Here is a 22,503-nt window from a genome sequence, read left to right on the forward strand (position 1 = left end):
ATAGCATGGGGCCTTTAGCAAATACAATAAGTCCTGTGTCTCTTACAGAAGAGGGTATGTTTTTGTAAGTTTCTTTAGTCATTTAATCAATTAATTTGTTAATCATCAACCTTGGCGTTTGCCCTGCATGTTTTGTCACAGCCTTAGAGCTGGGTGAGTGACAGAAGGATCGCACAATTGCAAAATGTAAACACAACTGTAGACAATCCCTGCATTCACCCTTTCTCATGCCAACCGCAACAGAGTTAGCTAATACAGAAAAGACAGTACATTAGCTGGACACTGCCCACAAATCAAAATATTCCCCCATCAATTAGCCACAACTCTACCCTGTTTCCACCAAAGGAAAAGTCAGGGTCTCTAAAATGTCTTCTAAAAAGCCTGACTCACTGCCTTGTCTCAACAGCACCTGTCTCACTGGGTCCCTTGATTAATAAGATGTGTGGAGTGTGCATGATGGGATTGATGATATGGAGGTGGATTAAAATCCACAGGGACCGTGCCTCTTCCCACGCTGACATCACTGAAACCCAGAATAAATTATCTTGCCTAGAGGAAAGTCACCGGAACAAGGCAATCAAAATCGCTGTCTTTTTCTCTACAGGTGGTCATAACCAACATTGATACAAGTTCTGGAGGATGCTTGGTTATCTTTGTACACTTCAATGGGGTCTCAAAACTTCATACTGTCCATCTAATTCAAATAGATACAGCTCGCTTTGATAGGAGCACAGGATCAACTGGCATTCATCAATACATACTCATCTTCAAAGGCAGAATAAAACTGAAAGCATTCATTTATTTATATAAATTAAAATAGTGTACAATACCACTTTGTTTGATCTTACCAGTGCATACATTGTCAGATAGTTCCAAAAATCACAATATCAAACAATAACAATACTTTTTTTTACAATTTTGTAGATTTAAAAAACATCAACAACTTGGATGGGTCAGATGGCTGAGCGGTCAGGGACTCGGGCTATTAATCAGAAGGTTGCCATTTCGATTACCGACCGTGCCAAATGATGTTGTGTCCTTGGGCAAGGCACTTCACCCTACATGCCTCGGGGAGAATGTCTCTGTACTTACTGTAAGTCGCTCTGGATAAGAGTGTCTGCTAAATGACTAAATGTAATGTAAATATGCATTACAGTAAAGGTTCTTGCAAGATCACATGTAAGTGTACCATAAATATTCTGAACAGAAAGCCAGTAAACTCCAACATGAGACCAGAAGAGCTGTCTTAAACATGGTTGGTTATCATTATATAGAATTTCACCTGTATAAAACTGCATGTTTGCATTACATGTTGGTTTTTGTACTAAAATGTGCATATTTCACTTGTATTTAGAGACAATGAATTGGTTACCATTAGCTTGCAAGCAAATGTATATTCTTTAGTAGCTATAGGTGAAATATTGTTCTGTATTCTACTGCATCTTCCACTGGTCCCATGAAATGTTTGCATTGTGGCGATGCTGTCCAAAGCATGTACAACTGTCCAAGTTTCATCACAGTGTTGTGTAGTCGATGGAATTTATCCCAGCATCCTTTGCCATTGCATAGAAATGTCCTTGCTTCTCAAAGAGGCTGGCAGGGGAATCAAACTCTACAATCTTACCCGCATCCAGCACCATCACTCTGAAAGAGAGGAGAAGAGGAGATGAGGAGGGGAAGAGAAGAGAGGAGGATTTGGAGAATGGTAGGAGTGTTGTAAAAAAAACATCACACTGCTGTAATTATGACGATGGAGAAATGGTTATGGATTATATGATTGAGGATGAACCTCTTAATCACCTTTTTACTTTTATATGCTATGTTACTGAAAACCAGATGCAAAGCTGTTGACTGATTAGTATTACCACTAAAACATAGAAGACATAGAGGCCAAATGTGGAAAACCAGATAGATAGAGTTTGAGTGCAACAGAGAGAAGTGTGTGTGTGTCAGCCTCTCCCATGAAGGACTACAAAGCCCAGATATTGAGAACTACAAGCGCCAGACATTAGGGGACAGAATTATGTCCTTAAACTCAGTATAACCTGTGCAGCTGGGCCACAAGGCCTCACATGGGCACTGGATGGGAGAAAGTTAGGGAAAGTCCAGGCTATTTAAATTCTGTGACAATGGACCAACCGAATGTGAAATGCATATATGAATCTAGGGCTGCGACTAACGATTATTTTAATAATCGATTGATCTGTCGATTCTGTTTTTCGATTAATCGATGAATCAGATTTTTTTTTAAGCATTAATTTCCAACCCTTTATTCAAAAGCAAAACTGACAGTGCAAATTTACAGCGCAGAAAATCTTCAGAATTATTAGCGTGGATTTAATGCTATTTTCCAAAATAAGCAATTTATTTGAGTTTTGTTTAAAACTGTATTGAAAATAGAAAGGTTGAGGAAGTAGGCCAGACTTTATTGAATAATCTGGTGTATATTTAAGATTTTTTGACACCATTTTGAAAAAAAAGTTACGATTTGGGAAGGTTAATGCTATTTTCAAAGAGTGATTTTCTATAATTTTATTTGAAACTAAAGGTAAAGGCGGTGGACGTATACCAGAGATTGTTGAGATACTCTGGTGTCTGTTTGAGGTTTTATGTTCCAAAAAATATTATAAAAGTCTAAATTTTTTCAAAATTGTATGGGTAGTTTTCACCCGGTCCCTAACGCGATGCTGCAAAGTTGCGTCTTCCGATTGTGAGACAAATGTCGAATATGAAACTAACAAATGTCAAAATGACAGCAGCGGTGTCTGCCTATCACAGAGTTCAGGAATTTCCCAAGGCTCGATTTTATTCAAAGAATGAGTTAATAGCAAGAGGGAAGTCTACGCCAGACTTAGATTGACTACTGCAGCCTAAGGGACAACATGTTTTGAGCGTTTCAAACGAAAAGATTGTCTATGTGGCTGTGCTAACATTCAGCGACTGTAGGCTGCTTGTACTGTTTACTGAGAGACATTTACATTTATTCATTTAGCAGACACTTTTATCCAAAGCGATAAAAGTTTGCTCTGTAGTTTTAAATACATTTTACAAATTAGTTAAAAAAAAATATGTATATTTTTTACAGCCACTAATGCCAAATTATTTAGGAGGGCTGAAGAACATTTTAGGGGGGCTTCCCCCCAATAGGCTTAACAACGTCCCTGGTAGGAGCAGAGGGTAAAATCCTAAAAGGTAAAAAGAAGATAAAATGAATCAAGTTTACATAAATTAAATGTTATGCTACATACACTGTTACCCAATACACACACACAACCATATAATTTATTTTCCAATTGCATCATTTAGACAGTTTTGTAATCCAAACCCCACCACTATCTCAGCAGCCTACCTGTTACACAGTATGTGTAGTATGGCATTATTCTGCTCTTCCAAACACCCCTATCTTTCCTTTCATCTTTATTCAAGTGCACACAAGGCCAGCTAGACTCCAACTGTCATTTCAATTCTTCAGAGAAATGGTAAAGCAGCTGCCATAAGATCCTCTGGGAGTTTCTGAGGTGGTCTCTGGCAAATGGGTTAAGCATGCACTTGGGAACCAGCACTGTGTGTTTGTGTATATGTGTGTGTTTGTGTGGGTGTGTGAATGCGAGAGAGAGAGAGAGAGAGAGAGAGAGAGAGAGAGAAATGGAGACACAGACAATGACTGAAAGAGAAGTAAAAGAGAGAAACAGATGGGGACAGAGAAAGGCAGGTCACGATTGTTTCCAACAACAGCAGCAAGAAATATCAGATTCTGTTCAAATCTAAATATATGCCATAAATCCAAACTACAAAGAGAGAGGCATTTGCCAATCCTGCTAGATTACCCTATATGAAGACTCAGTTTGCAGGCAAACATCTGCATATCAACATATCAATATCCACTCCAATGGGACAGTTTCAATTCAAGGAAACTACTCTAGTATCCAGGAATATAAAAATATGTTTAATTTGTTGAAAAACAAAGTACCAAGTAATGCAATAGATTAATCTAAAAAAGCAGAAAAATCTACCTACTGCTGGCCACAAAACAGACCCCACACCACAGACGACTTTGAGCCAGAACTGGGTATTCCTCACAAGTGCATCCCAGAGGTAGAAATGAGGACGTTATCTCCTTGTCTTGAAAAAGAGCGATGAAGAGATCTCTCAAACATATCTTTCATGAACATGACGGAGAGGTTCACCAGGATAGAAATAGAACTGTTATAGAGACAACTATTTAACACAATCCAGACATGTCAGAATGAGCACACAATGACCAGAACATTGTGCCCTTTACCAAGTCCAGAGAATCCTAGGAAGGACGGTCTCCAGAGAGAGATCTGTTCACACTAAAGGAAGTGCTAGCGGGCCCAGATGACTGTGCTGTGAGAGGAAGTTAAAAAGCTGGTGCAAGAAAGCGAGCGTCACAAGACTGAAGAGGCCCCTCCCACTGAACAGACAGGCCCTGTCCTGCAATACAACCTCCGCAACATGTAATTGACCATCCAAGTCCTCCCAAACCAATTGAACCCTTCACAACAAGTCTCACCAATCAGCGAGATGAGCAACATCCAACCAGCCCCTTATGTCATCAGTAGCCTTAAAAATTATCAACATAAATATCAGGGCTCCCACCCTCTTCAATGTCTTCATAAATGCACTGGTGAGGGAACTGAAATGGTCTACAGGACATGGTATCCCTCTACTCGACACAGAAGTAAAATGCCTTTTATTTGCAGATGATCTTGTGCTTTTATCCCCAACCAAGGAGTGACGACAGAAACAGCTAGATCTGGTGCACAGATTTAGTTAGACTTAGGCACTGATAATACATGTCAAAAATACAAAAAAAACAGATTTACACTGCAATTTAGACTTCTAAAAATGATTGAATCTGTTATAAAACCCATTGCGCCATATTGAGGAAAATGGGTCAATTGCACAAAATGTCTGTGAAGTCTGGGGCCCACACACACATTCCTGATGTGCCAAATGGGAGAAACAACCACTGGAAACCATGCAAGCTGAACTCTGTAAAACATATTAAGAGTTCCACACAAAAACAAAACCTGCAGAGCTATATTGGGAGTGAGTGCTCAATGCCCTAATATGATGAAACCAGGTGAGAGTCCTCTCAGGCAACAAGTTCTCAGGCTCTGCTCAGAGTCTTGAGACAGCAGCCACTCGATGAATCCAAAACAAAACAACAAACACAAAACGAAGGCACTCATTGGAAACGCATGGCACAAACTCAACAATGAATACTGCTATCTGGCTTTGAATCAAAAGTATAGGCAAATTACAATCAAATCAGATGAAAAGCTACAAAAAACTATATATTTTTTGTATATAGCTGTAGTATTTGCTGACTCAGTGAACAGGACCTGGGTATTGAAACTTTAAGTCACAGAGAAGTAGAAATCAAACTTCTCACAGCAAAAAAATGGTACAACAACTTTAGACAAAGCTGTTTCCTCCAAATCACAAAATTGGATGAATAATTCAAGAATGGTGTTGAAAACATGTCTTACCTAATTAGGTAAGGCCAACAAGGCCAACATGTCATGTTTTTTTGTTTGACTTCATACACACATTGTTGTTACATGATATCATGGTGCACTGTATAATATGTTCCTGTAAAATATAGAATTTCTGGAAATTAGTGTAAAGGAAGTCTGCATTCCAGATGTACTTATCTGTATCTATCCATATAGGTGTGGTGAATGATTTCAATTGTAAATGTCAATCGCAGTTGTATACTTGTGTAATGATGTTACATGTATTTACAGAATCACAGCACCTCCCTCCCTCCCCCCTCCTCCTCCTCCCTCCCTCATACCCCCCTCCTCCTCCTCCCTCATGTTTGAGTATTTTTGGTGTGTGTCTGTGTGTGTGTTTGAGTATATGTATGTGGCTGTGATTTATGCGGATAATACTTTTATAATTTTTCTGTAATCCCACTGTTGGTTTGGCAATAGGAAAATTTGTTCTTTGATGCAAAAAAGCGAATTGAACGTAAAGATGGAGAAACAGACAAGGAAAAGAAAGAGAGGGGGAGACAGAGAGAGTGACAGACAAAGGGAGCGACAGAGAGAACTGGAGAGAGAGAGCGAGAGAGAGAGAGAGAGAGAGAGAGAGAGAGAGAGAGAGAGAGAGAGAGAGAAGGATGATGATGACGATGATAAAGAAATAAGTTGTTGAGAAAAGAAACAGAAGGATCGGGAGGGCGGTGAGGCTTCTGGAGTACCTGCTGCTGTCCAGGATGCTGTGGAGGCGGTGGGCTATGGTCAGCACGGTGCAGTGGGAGAACTCCCTGCGGATGGTGGTCTGGATCAGGTCGTCTGTCTCCAGGTCCACAGCCGCTGTCGCCTCGTCCAGGATCAGGATACGACTCTTCCTCAGCAATGCCCGGGCCAAGCACAGCAGCTGTCTCTGACCAACACTGAAGGGGGGGGGGGGTAGGGTGTTGATATGAAGCAAAATTAGACGCGTATTATTGCACGTACGCACGCTCTTGGCATATCGATATATGTGGCACGCTCTGGTGAAAAGGGGCTGTTGTAAGCATTGCGTATTTTCCCCTATAATTTTTATTTTTATTTTTTTATATTCTAGCATAAGGTTGAAGTGTTATAAAAACAGGAAGCATTTTTATGTTGATGGCACACACAAAGGCACATTGCACACACTCCCACACACCCTGTACACACACACATTTCACAAAACACCCCACTGGAGATCTAGCAGCAGTAAATACGTACGTGTGAAATTTAATGTGACTATATTGATGGAACAGCATGGATATAAGGGAATCTATACACAGTGGATTCACACTAATGACAGTGTGATAATCTTTTTTATAATAATTTGCCCCTGGTGGCAGTGTGCAAGTGGATGTTCTATAGATAGGTGATAGGTGATAGAGAGATGGCAGGGGGATGGATGGATGGGGTATGGACAGATGAAAGGATGGATGGATGGGGTATGGACAGATGAAAGGATGGATGGATTGATAGTGGAGGGGAGCTGGACAGATGGATAGAGGGATGGATGGTGAAGGAGAGATGGACAGATGGATGGAGGGATAGGGGGCAGGATAGATGGAGGGATGAAAGTGGAGGGGTTGTGAAGGGATGAATGGACGCTTTTGCACATGAATGATCTCGGGACTAGCTAGAAATAAACACTAAAACAGCCCCTGTCGGCACAAATGGCTAATGAGAAAAGGTCAGACGAGAATTGATTAATTCAAATTAATTGGGTGCTTTGACAAACTCCTTGATGAAAAATAAAATGTTTTCTTCATCTTCTTAACCTTATGTAAACCGAACATTAACAGATTATCTGGACACAACGTCACACAGTGCAACAACACACAGTGCATCACAACATCTAGAATGTGCCTTGTTGTATTAACAACAGGAGCCTTTGCGATTTACAGGTTATAATTGGTCAATCCTGTGAACTTTATTGTACAATCCCACAGTTTCACTACCACAGTTCCCAACCTGGTTCAACTTGATGCTCTGTATCTGTGGCAACGCAACATGTCACTCATGGCTCCATTCTTCCTCTGGTTGGTCCATTACTATATAGAGGACATGCTAGTTCTGACCAGTACGTAATTACTTGTGTTTATGTATGAAGACAACAGGCTTGTACTAATCAGCTAATTCATGTTCCATTACCGGCATCATTCATTACTATTCTAAGCAGTTGTTTGCATTCAACTATCAAAGTAATTCACACCAACCTTTAGTCTATAGACAGCAGCTGGGGTATTCAAATGTATATATTTTTTTTTTCTTCATCAATTTACAATTGAAAACCCCAGCTGCTGTTCGTAGACTAAAGGTTGCTTGTGTTGTTTGTGTACATGTATTTCATACATGTACACAACATTTCAAAACAATTGGAGCAATGGCTGATTTTAAGGCATTTTTGAAATTATTCACAAATTGTCACTGTAGAGAAAAATCCATGCTGCTGCTATTATGGGTTCTTAGACTTTTTTTGTTCCCCATGAGCAATAAGGAAGGCAGACCAACTTTCAGACATCTTGGCCTGATGGCGTCAAAATGTCACCCTTTTGAAAGTGACAACTTTGAAGCGTGTTTTGTATGATGATTAATGTATGAGTCTCTGTGTGCGTGTGTAGAAGTGTATCCACAAAAAGAGCACACAGTAGTCAACATGAGCGATCTGTGAAAGGCTTCAGGCACCTGCATAATGGCAGCAAGTACACAAGAGGACTTTTTGTGGAGAACCCGAATGGAATCTAGCAGCAGTAAATGTACAGGAATGTAATTAGGAAAGGCTGTTCCTCCTCTCAATGCACAGCTCCTTCCACCACATCGAATATGCCACGTACATAACGACCTCAAAGGTGTCTGTCACCGACTGCACACCAACTGTCTTTACCATTTCCTTGTTTGATCCTGTTTTGGTTGCGTTTGAACTGTGTCATGTGACACCTGTTGGTGTCCTCAACACCATGTTGACACAATGAATGAACAGGACAGGTCGGCGGATGTGGATCCGTGTACGCGTGTGTGACATACTGTGCCCACATAGATGTTCAATGCTGTTCAAAGAAGACATGCTATGTCAAGTTACAAGTGACAAGTTAAATTACTTCATGCTTGGCAAACAACAACAGGCTGAATGGAATGCGTTTGCGAGGCAGCCTCTCAATTCTCCCTGCTACGCATGTACTGTACCATCACGGCCCGCATCAGGTTCAAGACCCTGGTACTGACCTTCCGAGCAGTGAACGGGACTGCACCCGACTACATCAAGTCTCTCCTGCAGCCTTACACGCCCACCCGCCACCTACGGTCTTCTTCAGACAACCGCCTGGTGGTCCCACCGCTCAAGACCGCCCGGTCCCAACACAAGCTCTTCTCCTGCCTGGCCCCCCAGTGGTGGAACCAACTACCCACCTCCATCAGAGACACAGACTGTCTCTCCACCTTCAAGAGAAGGTTTAAGACGCACTTGTTCCGGGAGTACAACGGTACTTAGGAATGGTTTGCTGAACCCGATACTGGTTTCCTTAAGGATCACAATGACTCTTGCTTAGAGACTTGTTGCTCTTGTTGGCTAGTAGTAACTGATTTAAACTGTTGTATTCGCTGCAAAATATTATATTTTAGTTAATCTTATTTTTATTGTCACTGTTGTTTGCTTTTTCTACAGGTACACTTGCACTTAAAGATTCATGTTGTTTAATTGTAACTTACTTAACTACATGCTCTTATGGTTCTTCCCTTTGGTACTTATTTTTTGGTTGTTCACAATGTGTGCTTCTTGTTTTGGCTACCCGCAATGCTTTGGGGCTAACTTGTTGTTATTATCAGTGACCTATGCACTTTGTAAAGCTCTCTCTTGGAAGTCACTTTGGATAAAAGTGTCTGCTAAATGAATACATGTAAATGTACTGTTGAGTTTTTATGAATAGAAAGGGCAGGGCAGCTTTGGTAAGCTTTGCAACAGAATTTAAGCAGCTCTAATCCATCTTTTGACATATCAAAGGGAAAATTGTGGATGGTACTTCAGAGTAATGTCTTCTTAAAGTCTGTTGGGTTTGTAAAATCATCAGTCAAAAGCATTTGCATTATTAACATAGATATTGAGGTAATGTGGACATTTGCATAAATAAACTTTATGCAGTCATTTTGTATTTCATACCTTATTCCTAATCACCTTATAGACCAATTATCACCCTACATCACACAACTGTCAAGCAGGCTCAACTGCGCATGTCGGTTGCAAAAGACTAACTTCTCCTGGGTCTATTACACTTAGAGTGTCGATCAGGTCATCATATATCTCTGGCCACTGGATTGCAGGGCTTGACATTAACTTTTTGAGGCTCTTGGCCTTTGGACAAATACATTAACATTTCACTTGTCTATGCACAAAAGTCACTTGACCCCGATACCCTTAAATAGCCTGACAAAGTGATCGGGCAAAACGAGCCAGGCAAATGGAGGTCGCTTTCTCAGGCAATTGACAAATGAAACAGGCTCGGTTAAAGAAATCCGAGATGCTGGCTATATATGTTCATCAGGCTCGTATCTACATTAGGGAGTCCTCCCTGACGTTTCTGGTGTAAAATGGAGTGAAATACAGCATTGTGAACACTGCCAGTGAGCGAGTCTGACTGAGGCTAACGTCAAAACAGTGTAACGGGGATGCAGTCTCACTCAGATTGCCAGTTTAAACAAATCAGAAAAATAATCGGACCAGCTGGCTTAAAGCAGACTTCCCATATCTCTTGAAAGCTGCCATGCTCGACTTTTTAGATGTAGAATTGACTGTAAAACTGTAAAATTATGAACTTTGTGACATGATGTGAAGACATGGTTGCCGCTCAACAATGAAGTCTGTACCCGTTGACATTCTCACTCAAATTTCAAGACTTTCGTGATCCAAACAAAATTATTATTCGACAGATCAATGGGTAATCGCTTTCTCTCTTTAATGCCGTCCTCCTCTACCTTTTTGGTCTTTTTAAATCTAATTATTTGTATTATCCGTGTGGTCCTTTTGCCATTTAAAATGCTATACTTTCCTGGTTTTCTGCAACCACATCTCGCGCGCATCCCGAATGTTTACAAACAAATAATTGGTCTATATAAAGACGTATCCTACACATGAAAAACCCTGACAAAAAGTTTTCACTGTACAGCTAAATCTATCATGGTGGACCTTATGGGTCCTTTAGGTTTTTTTGTTCCACATGAGAAATAAGGCATGTATACCAATTTTCAGGCATAATGGAGGAATGGAGTGAACACCGCGTAGACTTTGGGCGTGGCTTAAAGCGCCACCTATGGGCGTACATGGGCCATTCGTGGTCAGGGAGTAGTGAGTGATCTTCCACCCAGGAGCGTAGGTTCGTCTTCAAATATGGATGGGAGGATGTGGCTATTCAATAGAATTTTATTGTGTGTGTGGGGGAGAGAAAGCCTGGTCCTAACCAGACCCTCGTACATTTCATTTGTACAGAAGGTCTGGGATCTCTCCATGACAAACGTTAACTTCCTTGAAGGCGGGTCCTCTGTTGAAGTTTAAAACTATTGGATCCGCCCAGAGCCACGCTGATTTGCCATAACCAATCGCAAGCGTTCGCCTCAGCCAACTCCTTCACCACTACTGTAACAGAGCTAGCTGCCGTAGCTGGAAAATCAAACTTTTCCTGAACCCCGTGGGGAGGAGGGCCACAACATCATGGCCACCAACAAAACTCAGCAAGGAATGTTCTTGCTCCGGCTTTAACCTACGGATATTCGGCTCGCCTCTTTCTCCGCCGCCATTACTGAACTACTCAAACTAGTGCACAACATTAACGTCGTTCTCAGCCACCCCTTCTGTTCGCTGATTGGACCTACAAAAAAATTGTTTCTGGAATTTGACTTCAGGGCCGAGCTCCGAGACCTAGTACAGAAGCAAAATCCAAATTGAGCGGAAGTACGTAGGACGGCAGAGCCAGGCTAGGGGTGAGATTTACTGTTTTGAAAAAGTGAGTAAGACATGTCTGACCCATGTATACTGGAATCTAGCTCCTGCTTACACTTCATGCTATAAGAGGCATGAACAATCGTCCCCGCCCCCCCCCCCCCTCAATGTGTTGATGTTGACGTACCTGAGGTTCTCCCCCCCCTCTGAGACCTCATGGTACAGTCCCTCCTCCAGTGCCCCCACGTAGTCCTTCAGGTGGGACAGCTCCAGCACGCGCCAGATGTCCTCGTCACTGACGCTCTCAAACGGGTCCAGGTTCATCCTCAAGCTTCCTGAGAACAAAACTGGGTCCTACACAGGAGCATAAGCAGGTAAGTGGGTGTGTTTGTGTAGGTGCATGTTGTCATGTCTGTGCGCATGTATTTGTATGCATGTGTGTGTGGGTGGATTTAATTTTTCCCTTTTTGGCTGACTTTTTAATATGTGTGTGTATTCCCTTACAAAAAAGAAGTATATTAAAGTATACTTAAATATGGAGAGTACACTTTTAGTTCAAAACCATGAGTTAAATGACTGTTACGTTTGATCAGAAGAGCTGGATTTCTATGACATGAGTGCATACACAGTAATTAGCTTCTTTCAGCTAATAACCTGCAGTGTCCTTTCGTGTATCTGTGCTATGATGTTGTGTGTTTGTGTGTGTGTGTGTTAGTTCCCTGTGGTATGATGGTGTGTGTGTGTGTGTGTTAGTTACCTGTGGTATGATGTGAGTGTGAATGTGTGTGACTATGTGTGAATGTGTGTGTGTGTGTGACTACGTGTGTGTGTGTGTGTGTGTGCGTGTGTGACTATGTGTGTGTGTGTGACTGTGTGTGTGACTATGTGTGTGTGTGTGTGTGTGACTGTGTGTGTGTGTGTGTGTGAACCTGTGGTATGATGGTGAGTGTGAATGTGTGTGTGTGTATGAGTATGTGTGTGAGTGTGTGACTATGTGTGTGTATGTGTACCTGTGGTATGATGGTGAGTCTGCTCCTCAGGTCGTGAAGCCCCAGGGTAGAGATGTCCATGCCGTCAATGAGGATCCGTCCCTCTGCTGCCTCGATGATCCTGAACAGGCAGTTGGTGAGACTGGACTTCCCTGCTCCGGTCCGACCCACGATGCCAATCTGGGGGGGGGGGGGGGGGGAGAGTTGGAGAGCCCTCATGTAAGCATACATCTTCAGAAAACAAAAACCAACAATTTGATCCATTACATGGGGCCATCTCCATTAAATGATGGGCGAGAGCAGATTAATGATGTATCTATTTGGCAGACACTTTTTATCCAAAATTCAAACTTTCAAAACATTTTGGGGCAGAGTCTGGTGGCTGATGTTCAGGTAGACTTGGGGTGCAAGGGCTCCAGACCACAGTTGTTCTAAAACATCCAGTAGAACTCGCATACTTTTGGTCGGAGCAGTGTGTAAAATTGAATCCTGGGTACCAGGCCCACAGTTTACAGTTTACAATAGACACAGTAGTGTGACTTGTCAAAACTGTTTTGAGGCAAAATCACATGCAAATTATGTGAAATCATTAAATTAACTGAAATTAGGAGGGTCCTATTTCAAATTACATTTTTATTTGATGGATTGCCACATTTGGCATCTGATCTTGTTCTTCAAAGTATCCATCCTTCTGTCCATCTCTACAGAAATTCCATCTATCTATTCATCTCCCTCCTGTATGAGTCATTCTACAAGTCTGCCCATTCAGCAAAGGCAGACGATCTGAAGCACATGACTCCATCTTAACAGCTGATTGCACTCATAGATAGGCTTAGAGGTAAAGCTTGCTTTTACAGAACAACCTTACATCCTCTGTCAGAAGAAACTCCTGCAGTTGAAGACTCTTATTTGGACTGTTCAGGACAACAAAGGACAGTGTTGCTCCCATTTGACTGTGTAGGAAACAGATGCACACGCACATTTACACCCCCACACACACCTACCTTCTCAGTGCTGTCGATGTCACAGGTAATGCCATGCAGAACCAAGTCCAGTTCAGGTCGGTAGCGGACCTTGAAGTTCTCAAAGCGCAGCCTCCCAGCCTCAGGCCACTTCTCATCCGGTCTGATGTCTGTCACCCAGGCAGCCTACACACACACACACACACAACACACACACACAGGGAGGTCATCGAGTGAGATTCATGAGGCCGCCAGTATTGAACTTGTGACCGCGTTGGATGAGACAAGGTCTCACTTTCTCTCAGACCTGTGCACCTGTCTGTGGCAGGTGACGTAAGCTCAGATAGAACCCTGTGGAGCTCTCCCAATGTTCCACACAAACTCTGCAGGGAGTGGTGCTCACATGCAAAATATAATAATGAACCAATTCCAAATCTGTACAATGACTATCCAACCTCCATAACCTCACCCCTTGCCTTCATAACCAAGCCCCTAGCCTCCATAACCTAGCCCCAGCCCTCATTACCTAGCCTATGTAACAAAGCCGCCAGCCTCCATCTGCCAGCCTCTAACCACAAGCCTGTCAGATCTGTATATGTAGCTCCAACGCCCCAGTCCATAAACTCCAGCCTTCATCCCCAGGTCGCTACACCTGTTGCTAGGTTACAATGCCATTCCAAATAAAGAGATAAGACCCTGGTCTCTGCATTTATGACACTTGAAGTACAAACTGAGGTACAAGAATTATAGGAGAAAAATTATTCTCAAATCCTTTCCTTGAATCTGGTGAATATGAAGGTGAGATATTTTCAGAGGATGGAACGGAATACATGTTGGTCTCTTACTGGTTATCTTTGATCTACACAGCTGGTTGTACTTAGGTTTAGGCAAGAGTGTACAGTATCTCTCTCTCACTCACACACACACACCACACACACACACACACACACACCTCTGAAAATGCTTACGCTTTTTTCTTTCTCACCTCATTGTCTATCTCGGTGTACTCGCTAACTCTCTCCACAGCAACAATGTTTGTCTCCAGCTCTGAGGTCATCCTCACCAGCCAGTTCAGTGTCTGTGTCACCTGGAGGATGATGGGTCAAAGGTCATATAGTGTCATCATCATCATCATCATGTGTGTGTGTACGCAGGGTGTGTGTGTGTGTGTGTGCGCGGGGTGTGTGTGTGTACGAGGGGTGTGTGTGTGTGTGTACGCGGGGTGTGTGTGCACGCGGGGTGTGTGTGCACGCGGGGTGTGTGTGTGTACGAGGGGTGTGTGTGTGTGCGCGGGGTGTGTGTGTGTATGAGGGGTGTGTGTGTGTGTGTACGCGGGGTGTGTGTGTGTACGTGGGGTGTGTGTGTACGCGGAGTGTGTGTGTGCGTGTGCGTGTGTACGAGGGGTGTGTGTCTGTGTGTACGCGGGGTGTGTGTGTACGCGGGGTGTGTGTGCGTGTCGTGGCAGCCGGGGACAGCGCCACGAGCCAGAGCTCAAACCCCCTGTGAGAAGCAACTCTCCCAGACGTCAAGCTCCAGGGGTAATTGAGGCCCTGATTGGCTCCTTTCCTTGTCAGTCTCCTGCACAACAAAAGGCCAGCCAGGGCACGACTGGATGGAGACCAGGACGCAACCAGTCAAGCTGACAGGTCAGGTCACAGCCCGACTCCTGCTCTCCACCTAAATAGTTCTGTCATCCCCCTCACCCTGGATGACTGACACTTTGATGAAGGCCATGCTAGTTTTTACCTTCCTGAGTTTTTTTTCTGCCTTTTATGGGTCTCAGGGCCTCATTTACGAACAGGAATGTGCCCATTTCAGGGGTGAAATAGCGGGTAAAGACACAACACCGTATAAATGCATATTACCGCTGCTGGGAGGGTATAAGGGAAAGTGGGTGTGTATATTTCTAGCTCCTGTACGCTGAACTTTTTTTTTTCTTTTCCCCGAATCACCCATGGTGGCTGTAACATGCAGGCGACTTTTCCCGTCTTTTAACGGAGCGCTAATTAACACTAATGGACGCTGATTGCCCGAGGAGGATGTGGTTTGATAAATACCACGCAAAATGCAGAAATACACTGTCCGCTTTGTGCGGTTGGGCAATGGCGCAAATTAAGATGCGGTCGCAATGTTAGTAAATGAGGCCCTCAGTGAGGTTGCTCCAGTGTGTGTGTGTGTGTGTGTGTGTGTGTGTGTGATTGTATAGTCAGACTCACATTGAGAGCGTATGAGATAGAGAGGCCAACCAGACCGCTGTCCAGAGAGTCTCTGGAGATCACTGCAAACAGTGCAGAGAAGAACACCACCAGATTCCCCAGGAACTCCAGACGAATGGCCAACCACCTGGACACACACACACACACACACACACGCACAGTTATTCAATATAGGCATGGGTTACATTCTTCTCCACAATGGATGTTTGATCAGGAAAACGTCATACAGCTGCTTCTCATCAACGCATGCCCAAAAACGAAATAATTTGGGTAAATGTGTACGCTAGATTTAGCCGATGCCTTTTTTCATATTTTCATCCACATCCACAGTGATTTCCCTCTGTGGGAATATTTTCCCTGCAATTATGTATGATTTGCAAAAAATGGAAACTGTTGCGAATGTGTAGTTGAGAGAAGCAAAGTGTATGCGCGTTGTGCATACCCTACATTATGGCCAAGCATGCACCCTTAAAATAGCATCCGAATAACTGTTGGGAATGTTTGGGCAACATTGTTGTACAGTCTGAAAAGAATACTGCTGTGTATGACATTTTTGTTCTTAGGGAGAGAAGCACTGCACCTCAATATGATTAAGCGAAAGAGAGACAACCAAGGAACGTTCCTATTTGTCTTAAACTTCATGGTTTGCTAAAATGTTTAGCCAATTGCATGTAAGAAGTAGCCTGACGTTGTCATACTCATAATTCTAGTCAGAATGAGTCTGATAACTGTCCGTTGGGCTGTGACTATGGGGCGTGTTTCAACTGAACTCGTAAAACAAATGCCTCTTTGCTCAATTGAACAGACCTACAACCAATCAGAGCAACGTAATATGTTGTTTGTTGGAAACAAATTCAACCCAAGGGCTCTTTGGTGACGTGGTTGATTACGTTACTGTTGATCATCTGTCCATCATCGTAAAGCCCGCCCTGACAATTTGATTGGTCCGAACAGCTCCTGTTCAGGTATAGTTTTTACGCAACCGAGCTACCCCAGACCCAACTTCTTGACCACATTTTTTTGTGGGCGGGGCTAAATTGGGCTGTCAGCCAGGCTATGTATGAAGAGCAGGTATAGCAGTGTCATCCAAAGGTCACAGACTCTCACCTCCACATGGGGGGGCAGGAAGTCTCGTCTCCATCCTGTAACATGTTTTGAACCATGTGTATAAGAACTGCCTATTACTGTAAAGCTTTAAGCAACTCTGTATCGACACAGACTTGCTTCCTTGCAAGAAATAAACCATTGAACCTTCTTTGAACCTGACAACTCTGTGAGCTTCTTGATAAATAAATATACCTAAAAATAACGTGCCACTGACTTTAGACTTCGTTTTTCCTGGTCTGTGACGGAATTGTTTTCTGAAACTGCTAAATAGCACCAGGGAACGTTTGCGCTGGACCACACCTCCTCTTTTCGCTGAACTGCCCCCGGGAGCGCAAGTTCATTCCCTAATTTACCGACGTGCGTCTGTGGAGGGAAAAGTCTGATTTGCGTTGGGTGCAAAATAGGAATGACACATGCGTCGGTGTTCAATGTCAATTTCGCTGGCTGCAAGATAGGGCCCTAGGTCACCTAGACTTTGTATCTCCAAATTTCCCTCTCCAGTCAAACTAACCCATTAGCTCAAAAGTCATAAATAAAGGGCTTTACAAAATGCCCCCCCCCCAAGTGTCAACCTCCCCACAGGTTAGCCGATATCGCAGAACAGACAAACATCCCCCCTACACCCTTCACCACCTCTTGATCTATCTCCTTTCATGCAAGCTGGAAGCTGGTCAAAGTGTGTTCCTTTTCAATGAACAAAGGAGCTTACAATTCAACCACAGTTAAAACACATACAACCTAAAATTCTACGACACTAAGTATGTACGGTATGTGTGTGATTTTTTGTGTATATGTTTGGGCGTCTTTGGCTGTGTATGTGTGTGGTGGTAGTGTGTGGGAGTGTATGTGTTTGTGTGTTTGTGCCTGAATGTGTCTGTGCATGAGTGTGTGTGTCTGTGTGTGAGTAGGAGCGTGTGTGTGCGTGGGAGTGTGTGTGTGCGCGTGTGTTGACTCAGACCTGTTGGAGACTATCCACGGATAGACACTTTTCAGGTTCTCGTCGATGGTCTTCTCGTTGTGCTGGAGGAAGCGGTCCTGGTGTCCGTATGCCCGGATGACCGACAGGCCTGACACCGTCTCCCCGAAGTGAGAGTAGACGGGCGAGCGAGACACCGAGTCCAGACGACGCAGCTGGCGGGAGGTCGCCACGTAGAAACGCTGCAGCGAGGGGAAAAGGGAGAGGGAGGAGAAGGGGTGGAGGAGGGGCAGAGGAGAGGACAGGGGCGAAGGGGGTGGAAGACAAAGCAAAGCAGGGTTCAAAGAAGCAGGGGATGGAGGAGAGGAGGGGTGGGGGAGAAGAGGGGCGAATGGGGAGAGGGCGGGAGGAGAGGGGAAGGAGAGGAGTGGAAGAGAAGCAAGGATGGTAGGAGGACGGGATGGAGAAGAGGACAGGAGGGGTGAAGGAGAGAGGAGGAGGAGAGGAGGTGAAGAGGAGAGGAAGTGAGAACAGAAAGAGGACAGATGAGAGAGTAGAATGGAAAGAGGGCATTCGAGGGGATGGAGTGGTGAAATAAAGGGATAATGAGACAGAGGTGTTGACTCTATCAATTTTCTCTCTCACACGTGGAGACATCTGTCCAACTAACTTTGTGTTCCAACCAATTACCTCATATCTTGCCCAGTTGGTCACTTACTGTAGAACAGGCCCCAAAGTAATTTTAAATTTGAGTTTGATGGTGATTGGTTATTTAAGCAATAAGCCCCAAGAGGCCGTGGTTTACGCTGATTTTAGAACAGGTAAAGGGAGTTGTTAGGCACGACGCGAAGCAACAGGTGTGTTGGAGCAGGGAAATAAAACATGTTCAAAAACATGCAGGGCAGGGGGTCCCGAGGACCAGGATTGAGAACCACTGGTCTAGTGTATCGCCATAGTGTTTTACAATTATTGTGCGTGAATGAAAAGTGAGTATTTCTTCAATTGTATTACTTCTTGTATTGTATTTTATTGTGTTTAGGAAGTTATATATTCTTTCTTAGCGAGTTTGTAAGGTAGGAGCTCCGATACTCCTCTAGTGACAGCTGATGATATCCGACTTCCCGCACGTTAGTTTTCAGCCCTCGGCTCACCAGACCCGCGAATCTGGCATGTAGAGTGCAATGTCTACAAAGAACGGCAAAGTAATAATTGAATGTATTTAGTTATTTCTTAGTTTATGATTATTGTTTGAAGTAAGTCGATAATGCACTGCATAGTGACTGCATATGGACGTACGTGTTGTACTATTCTTCATTGTATTTTTGTTATCCTTTCTATAGGAGACCACACACACACAGACACACGTACACATGCAGTCAGATGCACACAACGAGGACGAATTAAGAAAGATAATAGTGAAGTAAACCCTCTCAGGTTGTTTTTTTTACATGCCCGGGGCACAGTGGCCTTTAGGGTGTTCTGGCTGACACACGCGGATGAACACAAAGATAATACAGAGCTAGTGCTCACCCGCTTACAACTCTCCTTCTTTCAACGTTCTCTTTCACGCAACTGTCCTTCACTCGACTGTCATTCATTCAACTCTCTCCTTCATTCAATCCTCTCCATCAGCCAACTCTCTTCTTCACTCAACTCTTATCTCTCACAAAACTCTTTCCATCACTCAACTCACAATCACTATGTGATATATAGTGTGTTTAAACAAAAATATTTGTCAATTTTCCATTTCTTTCATTCTCTCTATTTTCCTTGGCCCGTCTTCTCCGTTCTTTCTCCCCTTTACCCATTCCCTCTTCTCCTTAGTCCCCCTCTCCTCTAACCCCCCTCTTCTGTACCCCCCTGGCCCTCTCCTTCTGCTCTTCACCTCTCTTCTCCCTCTTCTTTCACTTCCCCCCCCCTTGTCTCTCACCTGCACAAAGTAGTAGACGACGGCCAAAGGGATGATGACAATGGTGAAGTAGGGCGTCGCGAGGCAGATGACAAAGAGGGTTCCGATCACGCCCAGAAGGCACAGGATCCAGGAGCGGAAGGAGTTGGGGATTGCTTCATCCACGGTGAACATGTCCTGAGCCAAACAGGACGTGATGTTATTAACAATGCTTCCCTCAGGAACAAGGCAGGTGTGGAGAGAATGGGAGATATGTCATATTCTAATTCACACCACAAAAAGATGCTCTGCTGGGAGCCAGTGATCAGCCAGTGTTACTTTAATCCCCTCGCACTGAACCAGAACAGAAGCGATGTCCCTCTGAGATCAAAATGAGCCCAAACAAAAGATCCCATTAACGTTCAATGGGTACGAAAAGCTCCTTACTTAGATGTAAGTCATAGATTAGGGCCTATTGGATGGATTTCAATAAAATAATTTCCCACTCAATGATCTTTTACTTTTTGACTGATGGGATAGCCTGTCTCAGGGGTTTAGGGTTAGCATGGATGGTGTTGTTTATGTATAATTGAGCCATATAGTTTATTAGACTCAGTTGTATCATGTTGCGGTTACATTTTTGTCAGTGCACTATTTACAATGAAGTGATGTTGGTTGTGTGCAAGGTTTGCACCGGCTGGCCGCTACCTTGGCGAAGCGGTTGACCACCCTGCCGGATGGCGTGGTGTCGAAGAAGACCATGGGCACTCGGAGGATGTTGGACAGCAGCCGGGAGTGGAGGACACGAGACGCAGAGATGGAGCCGTTGGCCAGGAGGAGGGTCCCCAGGAACACAAAACACCCTGGGGAGGGAGGGAGGGAGGGAGGGAGGGAGGGAGGGAGGGAGGGAGGGAGGGAGGGAGGGAGGGAGGGAGGGAGGGAGGGAGGGAGGGAGGGAGGGAGGGAGGGAGGGAGGGAGGGAGGGAGGGAGGGAGGGAGGGAGGGAGGGAGGGAGGGAGGGAGGGAGCCGGACAGTCAGAAGGTGAGACAGGTGAGACAGAGGTGTTGACTCTATCAATTTTCTCTCTCACACGTGGAGACATCTGTCCAACTAACTTTGTCTCCAACCAATTACCTCATATCTTGCCCAGTTGGTCACTTACTGTAGAACAGGCCCCAAAGTAATTTTAAATTTGAGTTTGATTGTGATTGGTTATTTAAGCAATAAGCCCCAAGAGGCCGTGGTTTACGCTGATTTTAGAACAGGTAAAGGGAGTTGTTAGGCACGACGCGAAGCAACAGGTGTGTTGGAGCAGGGAAATAAAACATGTTCAAAAACATGCAGGGCAGGGGGTCCCGAGGACCAGGATTGACAACCACTGGTCTAGTGTATCGCCATAGTGTTTTACAATTATTGTGCGTGAATGAAAAGTGAGTATTTCTTCAATTGTATTACTTCTTGTATTGTATTTTATTGTGTTTAGGAGGATCCTTAGTCTAACTTTATAGAGTGTACACTTTCAAACTCATCTAGGTGTAAGAGCTTTATGCTTTGAGAATGGTGTGCATCAAGTGTACCCTATTCCTACAACCCCATCACAGCCTGCTACACAGTAAGACCACAGAACACAGCTTGCAGAGCCAGCAGGATAAAGAACCAATTTAGAACAAATCAAATTTCTGTGAAGAATCAGGACATCTTTATTTATTATTCTTCTACCGACTCAGGTACTTTGGGGATGTATGACAGCTCAATATGATGCCTCACTATTTCTCTAACAGTGACTGACATTGCCAAACCCACACCTGCCCATCCAATCACAAGCCCCTCACTGTCACAACACAATCTCAGAGATGAGGGACAGGAAAGGAGTTAGAAGATTATCTTGACTCAAGTCTAGATAGGGGTGTGGTGTAAGTGACATGCTGGCATACTGTAGGTTAAGTGTTGGAAAATGATGACGTAACTGTTATCCTGTATAAGAATGATTCTGTGTTCAGTATTCCTTGGTGAAAAGCGTAACACCAAATCTGAACTCTGAGTAAACATACAAGACCCTTATCTTGGGGCTGAGGATTAAGAAGGGTTTGGTTGTTTTAAGGAGGTACTGTGTGACAAAGACTATAGGTGGAGAAGCAAGGTCTGGTGACCATTTGTTGACACCTATGTGAAGGAGCTTTTAGGACCGCTGGGGGGTATTCCAGGTAGCGGGTTTAACAAACTCTGAGATTAACCCTGAACTCTGAGTTGGGTTACTCTAACATGGGAAACTCAGAAAATTTGGTTCCAGAAAAGATGATATGAACTTGTTAACTCAACTCAGAGTAGGCAACTCTGAGTTTAGCGCGTGCATGAATACTACCAATCTATGGAGCTCCGATACTAGGATTCACCATGGCAACCCTTACAAAAAATAAGTATATTAAAGTATACTATAAGTATACTAAAATATGGTACACTTTTAGTTCACTTTTGATATACTTTTAAGAAGTATGCTTAGAAAATTGTTCACTTTTAAATACTGCAAAGTAGCCTGTGTAGTGCACTTTCAGTTCATCAAGTATACTTCCTCAAGTACTTCAAAGTGTACTTTGGAATACTCTAAAGTAACCTGTGTAGTGCACTTTGAGTTCATGAAGTATACTTCCTAAAGAACCTCTAAGTATACTTTGCAATACTTTCAAGTGCACTTTCATTTAATGTATTTACGTCAACAAGTAAACTTCCAAATGTAATTTTACTATTATTTACTAATGTATTAAAATGTTTATGGGCCCCTCAAACGCCTCAGATCTTGAGTCACTTGGTGAGAACGGGGCCCTCATAATAGTTTACTGCAGATTTGAAGCTCTTCACTACATACTCAATAAAGTACTTTTAAGAAGCATGCTTAGAAACAGAAAATTGTATACATTTTTTCTGGAGTAGGATGTACGTTTTCTATTATTATACAGCAAAAACAGTCAAAATAATTTT

General features: G+C 43.5%; 1 protein-coding gene across 1 annotated transcript in view; it reads right to left on the reverse strand.

Moving 5' to 3' along the window:
• Window positions 1-779: 779 nt before the first annotated feature.
• The window catches only part of abcc2 (ATP binding cassette subfamily C member 2), a 49,954-nt gene continuing 28,230 nt past the window's right edge, over window positions 780-22,503 (reverse strand). The window contains exons 24-33 of the mRNA XM_084708923.1: window positions 20,235-20,389; window positions 19,569-19,724; window positions 17,681-17,880; window positions 15,616-15,742; window positions 14,385-14,486; window positions 13,442-13,585; window positions 12,459-12,617; window positions 11,636-11,802; window positions 6,233-6,427; window positions 780-1,644 (exon numbers count right to left, since the gene is read on the reverse strand). Coding sequence (XP_084565049.1) covers window positions 1,515-1,644; window positions 6,233-6,427; window positions 11,636-11,802; window positions 12,459-12,617; window positions 13,442-13,585; window positions 14,385-14,486; window positions 15,616-15,742; window positions 17,681-17,880; window positions 19,569-19,724; window positions 20,235-20,389 — 1,535 coding nt within the window. The 3' untranslated portion in view covers window positions 780-1,514. The remainder of the gene's footprint in view (window positions 1,645-6,232; window positions 6,428-11,635; window positions 11,803-12,458; window positions 12,618-13,441; window positions 13,586-14,384; window positions 14,487-15,615; window positions 15,743-17,680; window positions 17,881-19,568; window positions 19,725-20,234; window positions 20,390-22,503) is intronic.

This window comes from Hypomesus nipponensis, chromosome 11, assembly GCF_054491055.1.
Source record: "Hypomesus nipponensis isolate SF chromosome 11, ASM5449105v1, whole genome shotgun sequence".
Lineage (NCBI taxonomy): Eukaryota > Metazoa > Chordata > Actinopteri > Osmeriformes > Osmeridae > Hypomesus > Hypomesus nipponensis.